Below are 19,348 nucleotides of genomic sequence, written 5' to 3' on the forward strand. Positions count from 1 at the left end.
GGTTTAATTTCTGGGGCGTTCATAGAAAATAACTGGTTGTTCTTATAATTTTTTGAGGACAAAGATGGCTTTGTTTTGTTTTTGAAATATATTTTTTTGGTGGTTTAAGTGTGTGGATGGTCAATTTCTAAACGGTTTGGCGAAATTGTCTCTCCTGGGTTCCCTCACTACGTTGAAGCTAGTGATTGTGCGTGGAGCTACTCTGCTCCCGACAACTTCACGATACTTCTGATCACGTTCACAAGTTTTAATTTACCTTCTTCGTGGAACTGCAGGTAAGAAAATTTTCCATTCTTGTAAATTTTGATTGTCTTCTTGTTGACACGAACCAAAGCATGTGGTATGAATTGAAACAAGCAAGTTGGAAGTTTAAATATTGTCTTGGAGGGTAAAATTTTATATATGCTTGCAAACAGTTCACCTGTTTGAATGAAACCATTCATTTGCTGCTCCTTGTTTGAACAGGAATAGATCCACTGTACTCATTTTCAGCAAGGCGGCATAGTGGCCCAGTTTCCTCCAAATAAAAGAAAAAACTAAACTTGACTGTTTCCTAGAATCGTGTTCATTCAGATAATCGAGTTTACATGGCTCTCAGCTTTAGCTTGGAAACTCCAAGTTGTCGGTATGAGTGGGAAATTCATTCGATACTTTCTTCGCTCCTTCGCTTCCTGTTAACAAACTAAATAAAGTGCAAAGCCGTGAACGAAGATCGTGCTTGATTGAACGTTGGATCTCACAGTAGATCTAATTGGCCAAACTTGAAAAGTAACTGAACGATGATAAGTCAAAGACTACTGCGAGGCCAACACAAAGTTATCTATTTCAAAGCCAGACCAGGCTTCTTCAGGTTTAGATGTTTCTAAATTATGAAAATGGCATTGCAATATTATGTTATGGTGGATGTCGCAACACATACGTACTTTAAGTTACGGACCGAGTATTTTCCCCATCGATTTATGGCCTGGGGCAGCATTTTCAAGACCTCAGTCACAGTTTTTCACCATACGGCCAATAACATATATATATCTCTACTGTGTGTCTGACGGGTTCGGGAACGATTTCTATTCACTCGGAACGGCTTCAAATTTCTGACGCACCTCGAAAGCAAAACGAATCGATTTGAAATCGTTGCTAAGTGACTCGTAAGTCGTTGGCAGGTTTTAATGCACAATTTCACGAAACACTTTGGCGACAAAAACAGCTTTAAATTTTAGCGGACCGTAAAGTAGAATACGACCAATCATTAGCTAAGAATAGCTAACTTAGCTTTGGTGATCGGCAGATAAGAAGCCGTAATTTCTTTGTGATAACGTCTCGGATAAGGGTTACCGATAACTTCATGAATGTTTTAACGGTGCCGCATCTCCCTATGTATTATCTTACTCTTACGTTTTGCAATATTTCTTAACAATGCCTCGATAATTAAATGATATACGACCGACGGATTACAAACTACTGTTTACCGACAATCCATTTCCAAGTTGATTGGCTCATAGCCACAGTAATTACTATATTTTGAGTAAACGTAAATCTGTCCTCTTTTTTATGTAGTGAAGTTGAAACTATTTGTTTTGTTCCAACAGTCGTTTTTATCTAGACATCAAGAAAGGACAGGAAGTAGATAGGATATGCGGCTCAAGGACGGGATTATCAATTCTATCGGACGGTTCGTCCTTGTTGCTGCGTTACCACTCGGATCGTTTTACAAATATGGCACCCGGCTTCCAAGCCCAATATTACACGATTAACGGCTCATTAAGCAAAGGTCAGTCCTCCAAATTTCTGATAACCTGAGTAGAAAATAAGTAATTAATCACTTTTCATTACAATATAAGAGATCTGCCCGCGGAATTGTAAGCGTTTTAAACTGTTATTGCCTAAATGGAGACAGACAAAATGACGGACTGGGTAACACTGATTGATTCTTTTTATATTTTCAGAGCATGCAATCAGTTGCAGTATTTATAACCACCTTTCCATCACGTTGTTAAAACCGAATGGGTGTAAATTGTGGTGGAGGATTTCGGTGACAAGGCATTTAGAAAAGCAGATATGAGTGTATTTTAATCTCTAGGGAGTATTTTAAGCTAGTTATATGTGGCAAGCCTTTTTTCAGCAGGACATTCAATAAAAGTGAATGTATGGAAGATCATATAGAGCGAGTATCATATCTAGAAATAGTAATACCCGTAAGATATCTTTCTAAGTCGAGTGGACTAAATCTCCACTGTTTGATTTTCTTGTACTACAGCCCCTCAGTTAAATGGTTGGAACATTACTGCCGAGAGCATTACCTCAACAACAATATCAGTAATATGGTCCAACGTAACACATGCCATATCGGTTCAGGATTTGTTTGTTTTCGTGGCTGTTTGTACTGCTACTGGAATAAATGACACATCGCGTCTAGCTTCAGCTAATGTGTCTTCTTCAAATGTACTGGTGGGAACGCTTAAGCCTTATACAGAGTATGAGGTTCAAGTTGTGGCCCTGGTCAAAGGACAGACCAATCGTACAATTGCAATGAGAAGCAGCAGTGTTGTTCTGCTTCGAACAGAGGAAGATGGTGAGTTTTCACTTATAGTTTAAGAACTAACAACAGCTAAACTGAGGAAATATAAGTACGTGCGGCCTCAAAGAGTATGGTTCTTGAGCGGTTTTGGTCCAAAAAAGGGTATGTTTTTCACTCTGGATTGGCATTGCGGGTGGGCTCCTGGCAATGCATTGGGTATTTTGTCTATAAGGAACTACTTTTTTTCTGCATGAACATCGGCAGATTTGTAGCCCTTTTCAAATGTTTACTCAAATGGAAGCCCTTTCTTGATAGCTGCGGTTTTGAATTAGGACCTTTTACTAATTTTAGAGGTCTAAAATAGGGTATCGATTTTTCGCTTAGGCACGAAAAAGAGTATGGACAATCAGATTTTGGTCTGAAATAGGGTACAAGTTTGAAGGTTCGAGCCACCCATCCCCACCAAAAACTTTGAGGAGTACCCCCGGGACGCGAACAAACATTGCAGTAATCTAGTGTTAAACACACTACATGCAAAGACAAAAAAAGCTGAATCCAGTTCTTTTCACAGTGTCTTTACGAAATGTACAAATGTATGTGTTCTCGAAGCAAAACTATATTTAACTTTTGCTTGTAGACCAATGATCGATAGCTACTCTTTTATCCATCCACAGTTCCTTCAAAACCTCCTGATAATATAACTGCTTACAGCACTAGTTCTACTAGTATTGTTATTACATGGTCTCCCATAAATGAAAAAGACGCAATGGGAAAACTCTTGGGATACCTGGTGCAGTATAAGGAAGCATGGACACCGGAAAGCTATAACAACATTTCTCTCCAGGCGACAGCAGTATCTGCGGTGATTAAAGGGCTGGAAGTGTTAACATTATACAGGATCCAGATTGCGGGTTTTACTAGTACTGGCGTTGGAGTCCAAAGTAGGCCACATTATGCAAAAACAGGTACTATTTAATTGGCAACCATGCTTATTTATTCAATGTCGAATCTGGAAATTTAGTGTAAATGTCACTGAGTTATACATTCGAAAATTATAAGCCTGTGGAACTTTTAGGAGGTACATCATCGCAGTGGTGAACGCAACTTAGAGAGTATTAAGGCTTAAACGGAATTTGGGATTCGAACTTTTGACCTTTCTATCGAGTTAACTGAGAGCTGGTCATTTTTTTAGTTTTTAATACACCCATATGTGATGAAGACACGCACGAAGTAAATATATGACGATGAATGCAATGCAAACGATGCCCTTAACCTACTCTTTCCAAACGCTCTGTTATCTCAATGATTCTCGAAATTATTCCTTCACCCAAAAGGCGGAAGTATGTCAAAACCGTAAAGGTAATGCACATGTTGTTTCGAGTGAGATCCCTTTACTGGCTCAAGTGGTAACTACTCTAATTTACCAGCATCTCCGGCACCATACACCGTAATGTGATGGAGAAAGTCGTATAACAAGCACTATAACGGGTTTGCTCGCATCTCTAAACCCTGTTCTGTGATGTTTTCAGGCTGTCTGTTTTTCGTACCCAACGAGGTATCAGCGTTAACCAGTCCAAACTACCCGAACAAGTATCCTAGTAATTCAAACTGCACCTGGATAATAGGTCAAGGGATGTATTTAACAGAAGCAAAGATCATAGTGCTGTTTGACTACTTTCATACAGAGGGCCTTGGCACTCCTTGCAGGTAACTTTTCGGTCAGTGGCTTACGTACCTAAAGAAGTTTTCAAGTTCAATGAGGAGCGCAAACATGGTTAAACTATTAGAAGCATTTACCAATGGCATAATCATGATTACTTCAGCGAAGCATATTTTATTAAATTTCATCGAAAGGTAATGAAAGTCACATTTTGCACGCGGGTGTGAGAAAAAAGCAGTTTTGGAAGACTACGGCGAATTAATGCAGGAGTTTTGCTCAAATCATTGTGCTTTTGTCTTTTGTTGTTAAGAGTGCCTGCCTGTAAAAATCAGAAAAATTCTTAATTTCGCGGCAAGGTTCGAAAATTCGATTTCGCTCATATTCTTATGGTAGATAGGCTAGGGCATGACAAAAACTACTGGATAGTTTTTTTGGCAAAATATCCTTTTCACCGCATGTAGGTAGCGGTGGTCGAGTAAAAGATAACAACAAGGGCAATGGTAAGATATTCATTCTTCTCATTTTTTAATTTAATCTCTTCCTACGTAACACGATTGTGTGCTCCCAGTAGTTTCAAGCCTTACGGAGCCTTAGGTATTAGGATAGAAATTGTCCTACCACTACCCCCTAAAATGGGATGACAGTATTGCGTGACGAACAAGGAACCGCTGCAAGCAAGGATTCAAGCCATCAAACCATGATGATCAAACGTAATATTTTGGTGTAGTGCAAAGCAAGCAACTATCTACAAATGACTCAGCCGTTTTTGACTTAGATGCAGTGGTGATATATGTGTCGAAAGAGGGTCACAGATTCATGGTATTCGACCATTAAATAAGTTGACAATTGGCGATGTACATCTGACGTTATGTAAACAAAAGCAAACTTCCGCTTTATGTGCGACGAATTGTCAGAGAAACATGTCAAATCGGCTTTGGACCTGCCTTTTACAGCAAATGAAGTTAGAACATTTCGAAATTATCAGCTCTGTGTCTATTGCAACTTAACATAGGTCAAGTCATGTGGCGCATGCTAAAATATACGTCTAACCAGTAAATTGAAATTTGACGAGGGAATGGTCAAATATTTGCATTTTTAACGTACTTTGAAAAGTTCTCGCGTCGCTCACAATCATTTGCCCAAAGAAGTTTTTACAGGAATCTGTAGACCATCCTTCTGCGATTCAACCACCAGAAGCTTAATAAATTTGAAGGTTTCGCACATGGTGAAAATTAATTATATTCACGAAGTACTTTTAAGTAAATAAAATACATGTCTTCGAAATTTAATTATTTTGCACCCAAAAAGACAACGCAACATTCCCTAAAATAAACCCAGTACACATTTAAGCATTGTACAAACATATTTGAGTGTTTTAAAGACGGAAGAATGATGTGGTTTTGCATGCGAGGCTCTCAAACTTGCTTAATAAACTGGTGCGTCAAATGACGATTTTAACGGAATTTGGTAATTTGCCTATTTCTTTGAAATAAAAGGATATTTTGCCAAAAAAACTATCCAGTAGTTTTTGTTATGCCCTAGCCTATCTACCATGAAAATATGAGCGAAATCGAATTTTCGACCCTTGCCGAGTTATTTCCCATTTTTATGGACAGGGACTCTTAACAATGATGTGAAAGTTCTTCTTTTCGTCCAATTTTGCAGTTCTGATTTCGTTCAAGTGAGTGACAGTTCCCAAAGTTTAAAATGGACATTCTGTGGGAAAATGTCACCGTTTGCAGTTAGCGTCAGTCAAAGTTATGTCACTGTACGCCTGAATTCAGACAATGGAATAGAGGAAAATGGTTTCCACGCTCGTTACCTTGTTGTAAGGAATGCAGTAAATCTTGGTAAGAAGTCTATACCAGGTATGATAGTACTTAAGAGCAGCTTCCCCTAGATATCAGCTGGACTTGAAAATAGCGGAAAAATCGATTTTTTTCAGACTCGCCCAGAATGAAGCCTTACGGGCACTAGTTATAAAAATATTGTTTTGAGTTCGATAAACCAAAATGTATTTTTCATGCAAATTTTTTTCGATTCCACAAATCAGCCAAAATCGGTTGAAAATGAGAAACATATTCAGAGGCTCGTAAACGGAAATTACAAATATTTATTACAAACTGATTGCACGTCGTATTTGTACTTTCTTTCTTGTATGTTTGGAGCCATATAAATCGCGATTTGATAAGAAATAAAATATTTGACGAATTTTCATACCTAACGACCCAAGACAGCTAAACGAGAGGTCTACATTTAGCCTATTTTCAAATGCTAAAAGGGCGTTCTGGTACGCGGCTTTTCCCAAAACGAAATGTGACTTTTAGCTACTTATTTTATCCTGTAAGAACAGCTTCTTGCGATTCACAAGAAAATGTTTCAAAATAACGAAGCGTTTGCTTTTCTTGCAATAATCGGTTTCGTTACGCTTGGGTCAAAGGTCAGGTTCTCAGGAGATAGTGCCGCATTTTTTTTTTTTTTTTTACTATTGCATACAATACTAATATTACTTACACTACTAAGACTTCTCACAATACTAACATTACTTATAGTACTTACATTACCTACAATACTAATATCACTTACGCCACTACTGACATTACTTACAATACGTTCGTTACTTACACTACGATTACTACTAATACTACGATTACAAACACTACAAATACTACAGACACTCTGCCTACACAACTGGTAACACAAATCTTACTCTACATTGTAATCTAATTACACAATTACTTTTTGTGCTAACAAGATATTTTATATAAAATTAAAACACAGGTATTTGAATGATCATAAACTTACATATAAATTTACATAATTTACATAGTTCCATATGATAAAAAGAAAACAAAACAAACAAACAAGCAGCACTTACTCCTTTACAAAGAAATTGGATTGTTATTCAAAACTAGGTTCCATTTTACCTGAAAATGTTTTAAGCTTGAGATGCTTTGAGAGGCTATAAGCTTTTCAATTTCATATTTTCTCTTGACCACATCTTCGAAAGGCAAAAAGAGAGGGATTTCTTTATTTTTGCGGCAATTCCATAAATAAATTTTACCTAAAATGATAAAGTAGTTGAGCAGGTTAGATCTCTGATCTAATATTCCTAATACAATGTTAATATATTCCAGTTTTATTTGCTCCCTGGTTACTGTCAACCAAAAGTTTTCAAATTTAGTCCAAAATTCTCTTGAGAAGGAGCATCGATAAAAGAACTGTTCTAGTGTTTCTCGAGAGGTTTGACAAAACGTACAAAGATCACTTTGAATCCTTCCGAGTTTTGCTAATCGGGTATTCAAAAACAAAATGTCGTTTAAAATTTTGAACTGAAAACATTGTACAAATGTTTTAAGAGCAACTGATTTTGCCAGTACAAACGCTTTTCGAGTCTCTTCTTCACTCAGGTTAAAATCTGACATTAGTTTATAGAACCCTCTTGAATGTTTGGCTTTTTCTTGAATGAGAAAAGCATTAAAGTTTCTACTCTTGCTCAAGAGAGGATTAAAATCTTTGTTACCACATTTTAACTCAAGTGTATTTAAAACGTGTCTATCGACGATGAGATTCCTTAAATGCTTTGGCACAGAGCAACGAACGGCAGACCACGTCAAGTAATTTGAGCCTATTATTCCCTTGTCCCTTGCTATGTTAGGATTCAACATTGTTCCGAGAATACATTAAATCGCTGATAAAAATTACCCCAGCATTCATATAGTTATGATAACAGATCGGTTTGCCGTCTATCTTTATATTACAATTGTTCCAGATTATAGAGGTAAAAGCTTTAGAATCTGTTGGAAATTTTTTAGCGAAATTCAGACCACCACTGCAGCATTTCTAAATAAAAAATCGAATTAATATGATAGTCATTAATATTATAGTTGCAGTGAAAAAATAAAAAAACCTCCATAAGGTTTGAGCAAATATCTAAGATAGCTTTTCTATGGAGACGGTTCAGGATTAAAAATTTTCAAAGTCCATGCTAATCTAAGAGACTTAATTGAAGTCTCTAGATCAGTGAGATTTAACCCACCATAGTCAGAACAATTAATTGTAGCTCTTCTGGTTATTTTATCAGGCCCTTTCCACAAGAATTTATATATTATCGTTTGAATCAGTGATATAAATTCCGAGGGAGGTGAGAGGATAGAAAATATATGTACCAATTTAGGGAGAAGAACACTTTTAATGATTGATACTTTACCAAATAAAGAGAGACCTCTCCAGCTCCACTGGTGTATTTGTTTTTTAATTTCGGTAATCTTGTCGTAAACATTTTTCTGAAAAGACCCTTCTTTGTTATAACTGTAGTGTACCCCAAGAGCTTTTACGCTTTTGCACCATTTTAAAGATAAGGGTCTCTCGGGGCTGTCACGACACGAACCAATCAACATTGCCTTTGTTTTAGTATAATTAACCTTTAAACCTGATAGTTTCCCAAAACGATCAAGTAATTTAAAGAGATCTTGTGCGCATGTTAAATCGGATAAAAAGGCAGTGAGGTCGTCTGCATATTGGACAAGTTTCCATTCCTCTAAGTCTAATTTAATTTTTTTAATATCGATACTAGTTCGGATTGCAGCAGCTAAAGTCTCAATTGCGGTCACAAATAGATATGGCGACAGAGGATCCCCTTGCCTAACACCACTGCTTAACTCAAAATTAGCAGAAAAAGATCCATTGTTTATAATGCAACTGGATACATTACTATAAAATGTTTTCACCCATCTTACAGGACTGTGACCAAAGCCGAAAATTTCTAAGCATTTAAACATGAAATTTCATTCAAGGCTGTCGAATGCCTTTTCAAAATCTATGAATAATAATATACCCGGAATGTCGAATGTTTTAGTGTATTCCATGACATCTAGAATTGATCTAGCGGCTTCCCCTATGTATCGACCTGAAACATATCCAGTCTGATTGCTGTGGATTATCTCTGGTAAAATTTTAGTAATTCGTGTTGCTATTACTTTGGATGCTATTTTAGTGTCAACATTGGTGTGAGAAATCGGTCTCCAATTTTCAAGACGGGTCCTGTCTTTACCTGTTTTTTCGATAAGTGTAACGACCCCTTGCCTTTGTGAGTTAGACATTTCTTCCTTTTCATAAGCCTCGTTAAAAGCTTTCGACCACCATTTCACCGATTGATGACCAAAAGACATTATAAAATTCAATTGGCAGACCATCATTTCCAGGAGTCTTACCTAGTTGGAATGTTTTGATAATGTTTTGGCATTCTTCAATTGTTATTTTTCCTTCGCATTTCTCACTTGCTTCACTTGATAGCTTTGATAGACCTGGATTTTCAAAGAAGATAGCTGCATCTGGAGTGTCTAACTTTGTTTTGGAACTGCTGTACAGCTTAGTGTAAAATTGCTTTTGTGCGTTCATCATCGAGAGTGGATCGGTAGAGATAACACCACTAACGTATAATTTTCTAATGTTTCTTAATATGGTTACGTTTCTCCAAATTTAAAAAATATTTACTATTCTTTTCTCCGTGCTCGTGCCATCGTGCCCTTGCCCGTATAATTAAACCTTCAACTTTTTTGTCATACATCAATACAAGTTCGCTTTTATATCTTTCCAGTGTTATTCGCGTATTGTCACAGGGATTATCTTGATAGCCAGCTAATGATTCTTGATATTTGTTAGTTAATTCTCTTTCACGTTTTTGTCGAATTTGCGATAAACGCTTTGAGAAAATAATACAATCAGTTCTACTATTTAATTTTATCCAGTCCCAAATTGATCTTCGGTCTTTGAGATCCTTTGCTTCCTCAAGCCAAATAGGCAATTTATCATTGGTCATCTTTTTATATTCTTCATTCGCCAATAGCGTCGTATTCAATTTCCAATAGCCAGGACCTCTGTTATTTTCCTTAATTTCTTCGAGTTCTAGGAATACTGCAGAATGGTCTGATTTGATTGAAGGCAAAATATCCACATTTGTAACTAAATCATGCAGTTTATCCGAGATCAACCAGTAATCTAATCTACAAAATACAAAAGGAGAACAGCAACCCCAAGTGAAACTTTGTTGATTTGGATTTTTTATGCGCCAAATGTCATGGAGACTGAACTCATCTTGAATTTCTTCAATAGATTTTACGACGTGCCTCCGGGGAATTTGAATTCCACCTTTTTTATCCCGATTAATATCCGAGGGACAATTAAAATCATCTCCCATAATTATGTTCTCTTCATTTCCGAAATCATTGGTTCTTTATAGTTTTGATAGTTTATGATAAAATTGATCAGCTTCTGCATCTTTGTTGGGCCCGTAGATATTTGCAATTGTATAATTTTCCTCCTTGATCAAAGCTTTAAACAACAAAAGTCTTCCACTCGAATCTGTCTGAGACAACATTATATCAATGTCAAAGCCGTTCTTTATAAGCACCGCGACACCTCTGGCGTTTGTACTCCCATGAGAAAATAATATCTCTGCACCCCATTCTTTTTTCCACCGAGCCTCACGCTCCTTGCTTGAATGCGTTTCTTGTAAAAATATCAAATCGGCTTTTTGCTTTCTGCACCAGGAAAATATTGCTCTTCTTTTTTAAAATTACTTAGGCCTCTCACGTTAAAGGATAATAATTTAATTGTATCAGGCTTCGAGTTTTGTTTACTCAGCATTTTATCTATATACGGGAGGTTGTTTCATTGCCTGGAGTAACTGCCGCTTTTTTAAATACAATGTTGTTAGAGATAATTTTTTCAATATGCATGGTATCAGTTTAAAAGTAGAGATTATTGTATCCAACAGTAAAGTGTTCCGCGCAGTGCAAGAACAAAAATCAACACACACACAATAACAAAAACACACATACATATAAACGAAAGCGCACTTACCATCCCGTGGTTGCAATGCGCTCCCGTCGGGATCTCCACATAAAGGCGATTATCACTCGACTTGAACTAGCGTACTTATACTCAATCTTATACTTAAAGAAGAAAACTAAAACAAAGCAAAAAGAGTATTCTAGCTCTTAGAGCTTGACATACACTGCAGTTGTACCCTGGTAATGTTCTTACAATAACTATACATGAGATGTCAATCTCGGTGTTAATAAATCTGAACTCGAATTAATAACTAGCGTAACGAACAAACTCACCATTCAATATCAGAATGTTAACAGCGGGATAACCTAGATCAATACCAATCGAAGATATTTAAGCTAAATATTAATGGATCGCTTTCAAAAACAAAAAAATAAGAAAGTTGAACATATTTACTCATCCGGAAGCTTGAAAGATTTTAATTTTGAGCAGTTTCGATCCTTGAACAAAATTTGTGCCGGTACCGACCAAGATATGAATGCAAATTCGACATCACTTCTTTCTTTAATCCCCTTGAGATAGTCTTTTCGAAGCTTTGCTCAGTCTTTAGGGACGTTCTTTGAGACATCATCAGGAATAAAAATCTGACTGCCCAGAAAGGGATTGTCCTTCAAAGCATTTGTGGCGACTTTAAGAATTTGAACTTTGTCAGAATACCTCAAAAGATAGATATGAATCGGCCTAACCGTAGAGGTGTTTGCCTCCGCGGCTCGTTGGTTGACATTCGTTCGATGGGCCCTCATCACCTCAATGTTTTGAAGTTGCATGTGTCTCTCGAAGAATTCAACCCTCAGGAAATCTTCTAAGGAATTGTGTGCGGCTTCTGCATCTTCCTTGAGACCCCAGATAACAATGTTATTTCTCATCGACCTATTTTCCAGGTCCTCCATCTTTTTATAAGTTGACGCTAATTCTTCATGGCTCGCTTTGCGAGTCAGCTCATTATCTACATCTCGGCAGCGGTTTTTCTCCGTGAACTCTCTAAACTAGATAATTTCTCAAGGATACTATTCAACTTTGTTTCTTGTAAGTCTCTTGACTCGAGTAAGTCGTCCATTTTGGCAAGGACGGCGTCCAGCTTGTTTGAGGTTGAGTCAGTATTGGACATTTGTAAGGTTTTAGATCTGGTTGAGTCAGTATTGGACATTTGTAAGGTTTTAGATCTGGTTCTTACATTCATATAGAACGTTTATCGAGCTTTGAAGATCGTCATCCGTCGAGAAAATGAGATTCAAACTTCAAAGTGGAGAGCTCGAACTCGTGCGTCCTACCTGCGTCGCGTCATCACGTGACCTCGAGATAGTGCTGCATTTAGTTCGTTATCTTAGCGCCCGTGATTTTATTTACCCAAAAATTTTATTTCACTAATTTGAAAAAGAAACAATGCTCTTTCAGACCAAACTAGTCGTTTTGGGAAAAGCCGTATATTAGAACGCCTTTTTAGCATTTGAAAATAGGCTTAATGTAGACCTCTCGTTTAGCTGTCTTGGGTCGTTAACTAAGGAAATTCTTCAATAACTTTATTTCTAATCAAATAGCGATCTATTTAGCTCTAAATATACGAGAAAGGAAGTAAAAATACGACGTACAATCAGTTTGTAATAAAGATTTTTACTTCTCAGTTTACGAACCTCTGAATATGCCTCTCGGGGCCCGTTTATACGATGATTACCCGAGACAACCCTCCCCCAGGTTACCCTAGCCGAGGTAACTATTCACTTATTTCTTTGCAAAATTTAACCAACTGTTTACAAGAGGATCACAAATCCCTCTCGGGAGGGGGGCGGGGGGAGGGCAAGCAACTCGCCTCGGGAGTTAGGGTAACCCTGGCAGGCGGGAAAATATATATTCATATAAACAGTTTGGCTGGCCTAACCAGGACATTTCTCGGCGTGGCGATTGTCACGGAATGCCTAGATTAAGGATTTAAAGCAGAAATTTATATCAAAGAAGTGGACATCAACTCGGCAAAACCCACTGTGATCGAATGACCGAGGGAAACTTAAAAAAAAGAGGGATATTTACAGATTTGATTATTCAATAAGGGTTATGAATAATTAGGTAGGGTCAGCTTTGACTCGGCCTGCAGGGAAACCGTTCTCTCATATAAAGGCTCGATAAAGTTGCCTGAGGGGGAGGGTTGTCTCGGGTACCCGAGACCATATAAATGGGGCCTTATTTTCGATCGATTTGGGCTGATTTGGGGGATCAAAAAGAAAATAATTGAGTAATAAAATAATTTTTGATTTATCGAACTTAGAAAAAAAACAGTGTTTCTGTAACTAGTGTCCGTAAGGCTTCATTCTGGGCGAGTTTGGAGAAATTTTCACTATTTCTCAGTCTAGTTGATATTTTGGCGAAGCTGCCCTTAAATGCTACTGCATAGGAAGCCTTCTAGTACATATAGTGTGTTAACTAAACCATTTTATGCTTTAAAAGCCAGTGTAATTAGAGCTTTTTTTTTTTTTTAAAAAAAGGTATCTGAGTCCGCCTGTTGAGACAGGTTCACCAATTTAGTACCCACCCAATGTCGAATAAACTGACAGTGACTGTTCCTGCTGAGTCAACGATCAACGATCTCCTCCTTATAAGCTAAGAAGTGAAGAAATTTCCTGAGAAATCGCGAATGAAAGTTCAGTTCATTTACTGACCACATAATTAAGGAGATTGGGAACAAGCCAAATACTAAAATGGTTAAGCTAAAAGCTATCTCTAGAAAACTCTATTCGTATGGTAATGAAGCATGCAACTTAACTTTTAACCAATGGCACTCAAGCCAAGTTGGCAACGCGGCCACAAAATCGTTGAAACATTGTGGAAGTCTTTAGAACTTGATTCTGAATCACTGATAGGAAAAACAAACAACCAAAAAATGGTGAGAATCTTGGACTCTCTCTGAACATTATTTTCCGTCATTACTGATTATCATTTTTACTACAGATATTGCAATAAAAGAAGAGAGTACCATTTTAGCGACAGCTGCATTAGAGTGGCAAGAGCCGTCGCTTAGTACTGGTATTGCGAAGAATTACATTGTTTTGTACAAGCTGTCTCAACCTTCAAAGTATTGGAATGTTGCAAGAACCAACGTTACTCAAGTATCCCTCAGGGACATCCAACCCAAGTCAGAATATACCGTTAGGGTGCTTGTCCTCACCACCTCTAACATCACCTACGAGAGCCATACTTTTACCTTAGAAACTGGCACAGGTACGTGAATGCATACTTTTATCTTCCGATCATGATTAAGTTTAATTTCGATACTGGTTTAAGGCCATTGTACTTAACGTCAAAGGAGGGCGCCATTGTCTTATTGTTGACATGTTAGTCTCTCTGATTCGCAAAAGCTAGCAAGTGTTCTTGTGCTACCTGCCTTGACAAGACTACTTTTACAGTGTCTCTCATGACATAGTGGTTTCAATGTAACCAGAAATTTGGCGGGAGAATCTAACAAATTGCTTACACAACATCTCACCTGGGATTAATTACAATCCAGTCTAAGAGGTCAATACTAATAATCGTAGTCACCTTATGACGATGAAACCAGGGAGAAGTAAGGACTGTACCCGTGTGAATTTCTAGCTTTGAGATGAGGGTCAATCAAGTCTAAGAGACACAAAGGTTCTTTATTACATCTAGACAAAGGGTGAGCAAAGGTAACAAGGGTAAAATGTGCTGTAATATTTGGAGGGAAAATGTGTTGAGTTGCCCATGCAGGACGCTCTGGTCGAAACTTGAAAGGCTTAGGCGGACTTTTCCAAGCTTGATTGGACAAATTTAAAATGGCGTCGATAGGTGGAACCACACGCGTTGTGTGAACAAGGTAAAACCGCGATGAATAGCCCATGTACATAGAGAGAAAGCTGTCTCAAGATGATATTTTGGAAAAAAAATCTATCACAATTGTTTTGTGCCAGTTTTTTTTCCGCCAGTTCGTGTCGGCCCTGGGTACGGTGCCCCCCACGCGGTGAAATATATTGCCCAGTTGAGCTATACTTAGAGCAGCTTGACCTTCTAATCATAGTTGTCTTAAGGGATTTATATTTATATTAAAGTGAGGCATAGAAGGTAGAATTCTATGACGATATGCTGGAGAAAACAACTTATTTATGACGGTTAACAGTCAATTTGACTGTAAATTTGAAAGATGTATCGATCGTGTTGCAATTCGACGGTAACAAGAGTGAAACGCAGCAGGATTTTTAAGTTGTTTATCGCATCTTGCCATTAAATCGCTATGTACCGTGGGATTTATATAATGTAGCTGCCAGTAACAGTATGTGACTCAGAAATCTGAGGGGAAATACTAGAGAAAGAAAATTATTTACACTAGAAAATTAGTACTGGTGCATTCTGACGTTGTATTGACCACGCTCCGAGCTGACGGGGCCGGAAAGCACGAGTTATAGGTTATTTCTAAAAGAAAACTGACCTAAAATTAAATCCGTTTTGTGAACTCTACTTTCTCTTAGCTATAAAATTACACATTATGATTAAATATTTCCTCTAAAAGTATTTTTTGAAGCCAATATGAAAAAGCAATCTTGCATATGGGCAGCCTGTAACACTGTCACTTTGGAAAGAACATCGAGCAGGATGGTTGCTCTACAACAGTAGAGAGTTAAGTATGAACCACATGAAACTGAAAATGAAGTAGTTTAGTCACTGAGTTGCTCACACGATTGGATATCACTTATAATTTCGCGAAGGATAATTGCACATATGAGTTTTGCACATACATGAGTAATTATCAATTCAGAACAGGGTGAGTGGTTGGGGGCAATTCTTTGTACCCTCCTATAGAGCGCATTGCGGATCACGTCGTGGTGCGGAGTTATGTGCCATTCTTCAGGGGGAAAGGACGTTGACAGGACCCGACAGAGCTCAGCCAACGCAGTACCCCAGGTTTTAAAATATAAACGAGGGAAATACATGATTATTAATCAAGGGGCTTCGTGTTTACTTTACACCAACTTTAGAAACTAAAACAAGGACTTTCTCCCCTCATACCACGCTTCATATGGTCTTTAGTGGAAAAACAAATGCGTTTATATTTTTTCATTTCCCGGTTATATTGATAGAGCAATACGTTTCCATTTCCTCACAGATCCGACCGAGGAGCCAATAAATACACCAAGCTCTACTACTGCAGGTAACCGGGCTATTTCGTTGTCTTGGCGATTAGTGCATTGCCGTTTACTTTTAAAGTAAAGTAATATCATTCCCCAGACTTGGAGGAAGACTCTGGTTGCTTCAGCTAGACAGCATGAGACACGGATATTCTACAGTAACAAACGATTGAAAAATAAAACTGCCTCATTGATATGTTATTTGCCGGCTGGGAGGTCGGTATAAAAGATCCTAAAAGATTGACGATTACCGCTAATTCGTTCGCGAAAATGGATCAACACGACGATTCCGCCCGCCGTGAGCGGGCCGGACGGATGGGAAATTCCGTCCGCTACCGGAACCAATGAGATTGCAGGATTTGTCAAATTCCGCCCGCTCACAAACTGAAAAAAAGAAAATGGCATTATTGCATTGCCGTTTACTTTTATGATTAATGATATTTGTGTAGATTTTCCGAAATCGAGAAATCGATATTTATGAAGGGAAGGAATGTCTGTATCGTAGGTATGTCGACGAAAAGAACATTTATCGTGAAGTAATCATCATTCTTCAGACTTAGGTAGACTCAGGTTGGTATATCAAGATTGGAACACGAGGCCGATATTTTAAAAATAAGAAAACGATTGAAAATTAGAACTGTCTTAGTTATGGCAGCCCAGAACTATCATTGAATACTAAATCAGTAATCCGCTCTTCGTGTATCTAGCCTTAAAATGCATTTACATGTAGCTATAATCACGCAACATTTCTACGAAATCAGTGAGGAAAATTCTGTCAGTCACACCAGAAGAGACCTCATTGTCGAGATCAATAGCCTTGGTAGTGAATCTTTTCTTTCTTGCCACACACAGCTCCAATAAAACGGATGTATCCCTACGGTCCTGCTTCTGGGGATTCTGAAGTTCCCAACACTTCTGAATATTCGTGGCGATGTTTTAAGGTCGATATCCCGGACGACGGCATGCAATTCTTCGGAAAACGTCACTACCATGCTTACGTATGTATACAGATATGTAGTTAAACTGGCCGGAAATGATGGCGATTCAAGTGCAAAATGCACCTGCATGACACAAACAGACACTAGGTAGCTCGCTCTCTAAAAGTGCAAGCCCGCCACCACGTCTCCAAGTTGGATTTGTTCCCGATAGTCCCAAATTTAACCCCTTGGCTTTGGCATGTAAATAAAGAAGTGACCAGGTTACTTTCAGTTTTTATACCATAAATTATTCTTAAATTGAAATAGTTTCTTCATAGACATGGACCCAAAGGTTGCCTTTTAAGCAAGATTAATGAACGAATAAATAGGACTAAACCTTGTATAACCGTTTTCTAAACTACTCTTTGTGGAGGCAGCATGGCCAAGTGGTCAGCGTGTTGGACTCGCAATCCAGCGGTCCCGGGTTCGAGTCCCGCTCTGACCACCAGTTGTTTGGTCAGCCCCACTAGCACTTGTGCTATAAACATTGCCGAGAGTAAATATCGGTTACATATATATATTTTTCACTCTAAACGTTTCTCTTCACCATCCTTTAAAATTAATTTACCGGGCAAACAATAAATCACGATTGTTTTTGGTTTGTACCTTTTTTGATCAATCAGAATCCAAACTGTTTTATGACACCAGTTACTCCACAGGTTTCAAATATTGTGCATGATCTCTTTCAGATCTGCCGCAATGGATTGTTGCTCTTCGATTCAAAATGGCTTCCTTGGTGGCCATATAACTTTGGAGAACGTTGGTGGCTGAAAAAAAGGGCCATGCTTGCTCCTTATTGGAGTTTGACTGATACATATTACTCTTTCGCGAGACACGGTGTGTCCAAAGTCTACTACCATGAATATTCAGATTCTGATCCGGGTTCCCTTCACATGATGAATACAGCCACATCAGATGTCAAAAGGCTCTTAATAAAACCTTTGCCGACAGAATTCCAAGCATCTTGGGTGATGGTGACAACGTGGGAAAATTTGCGGCCCTATCGCTATCCAACAAGCATGGCAAACATTGTAAGAGTACAAGAAGAGTATCACATTCTCGAACAACGAAATGTCATTTTATGTATAGTCTGATCCATTTGTAACGACATTCGTTCGAGCGTTTGTGATGTTTATTTTTTAATCGTTCCTTTCAACTTCCTCTATTGCCCATTAGCATATAGAATTTTAGAAAAAGTGTAGTCTATTCCGTTTTCGTTGAAAAGACTTCTAAGATTCAACCTGAAGCTCAACTGCAAACTGATGCGTTAGATTGGCTGCTATCTGCATTGGCCATTTCATAAGTGTGGAAGCATTATCGTGTTGAATTTCAGGCGGTGGAGGCAGTACGTTATAATAGACTGACAGAAGTCGGTTAAATGCATAAAAATGTCGTCTTGTTGTATTTTCAGGGAAACACATTTCAGCTGGTTTTGATCACGGACGGTGTTTATTCCTTTGTGATGTATAATTACCCCAGCAATGGCTTGCAGTGGTCGGCTCCCACACAAAGGTATGTGAATGTTAATGTAACAGGCAGTTAATAAGGCAAACGGGATTAGAAATTAAGGAAAACATCGTGTGCGCTTGGTATGGAAACGAATCACATCATTTGGAGGTTTGCTCATAATTGAAGACGCTTCCCAATACATGATGCAAGATATAGCAACATCATAATGGTTCATCATCATCAACTGGTTAGCGTGCCACACACGTGAAATTGATGCCATATACAAGGATTTACCAGCTGCAGGTGTTGTCTGTCTATCGTTAGACAGCCACCGTGAAGCCAGATTGCATCTTGCCAAAAATTCGTCAATGAGCTGTGCTAAGCTGTCGTGAACAAACTCAATGACGTCGTTTTCGGTGTTTTTAGATAGGACACTGAATTTCACTCCTTCTTCCCTCATGTGTTTCCTGTTAGACTTTTTTTAAAGCCACTGACCAGTAGATAAAGCGTTTACGGTCGCTTGCGCACACGTTGATATTGATGTCAAGTGTAACTAATTACCGCGCGATGCTACTTATTCACAAAATGACTTGCTTTGGTTGCAATGTTTCTTATTCGTTTATCGTTTATATGGTCGACTTTGTTTTGTGACTCTAAGCTCACAATGGTAAACCAATTCAATGTTGTTCAGTGGAAGATGAATAAAGGCCTGTACACAGATTCATCGACTAACTATACCTGGGCGTTAGGTACAAAAATGGACTCG

General features: G+C 38.2%; 1 protein-coding gene and 1 pseudogene across 1 annotated transcript in view; one reads left to right on the plus strand and one right to left on the minus strand.

Annotated features, from left to right (window-relative positions):
- LOC149110685 (uncharacterized) overlaps window positions 1-19,348 on the plus strand; it is a 63,596-nt gene that overhangs the window by 25,487 nt on the left and 18,761 nt on the right. Inside the window, exons 11-21 of the mRNA XM_089291358.1 lie at window positions 110-275; window positions 1,587-1,768; window positions 2,255-2,569; window positions 3,190-3,480; window positions 4,045-4,222; window positions 5,841-6,025; window positions 13,968-14,237; window positions 16,135-16,179; window positions 17,009-17,154; window positions 17,823-18,164; window positions 18,545-18,645. Coding sequence (XP_089147484.1) covers window positions 110-275; window positions 1,587-1,768; window positions 2,255-2,569; window positions 3,190-3,480; window positions 4,045-4,222; window positions 5,841-6,025; window positions 13,968-14,237; window positions 16,135-16,179; window positions 17,009-17,154; window positions 17,823-18,164; window positions 18,545-18,645 — 2,221 coding nt within the window. The remainder of the gene's footprint in view (window positions 1-109; window positions 276-1,586; window positions 1,769-2,254; window positions 2,570-3,189; window positions 3,481-4,044; window positions 4,223-5,840; window positions 6,026-13,967; window positions 14,238-16,134; window positions 16,180-17,008; window positions 17,155-17,822; window positions 18,165-18,544; window positions 18,646-19,348) is intronic.
- On the minus strand, window positions 11,405-12,312 carry LOC149110686 (uncharacterized; annotated as a pseudogene).

The sequence above is a fragment of the Orbicella faveolata genome, unplaced genomic scaffold, assembly GCF_042242905.1.
Source record: "Orbicella faveolata isolate gen_17 unplaced genomic scaffold, um_ofav_v1 contig_24, whole genome shotgun sequence".
Lineage (NCBI taxonomy): Eukaryota > Metazoa > Cnidaria > Anthozoa > Scleractinia > Merulinidae > Orbicella > Orbicella faveolata.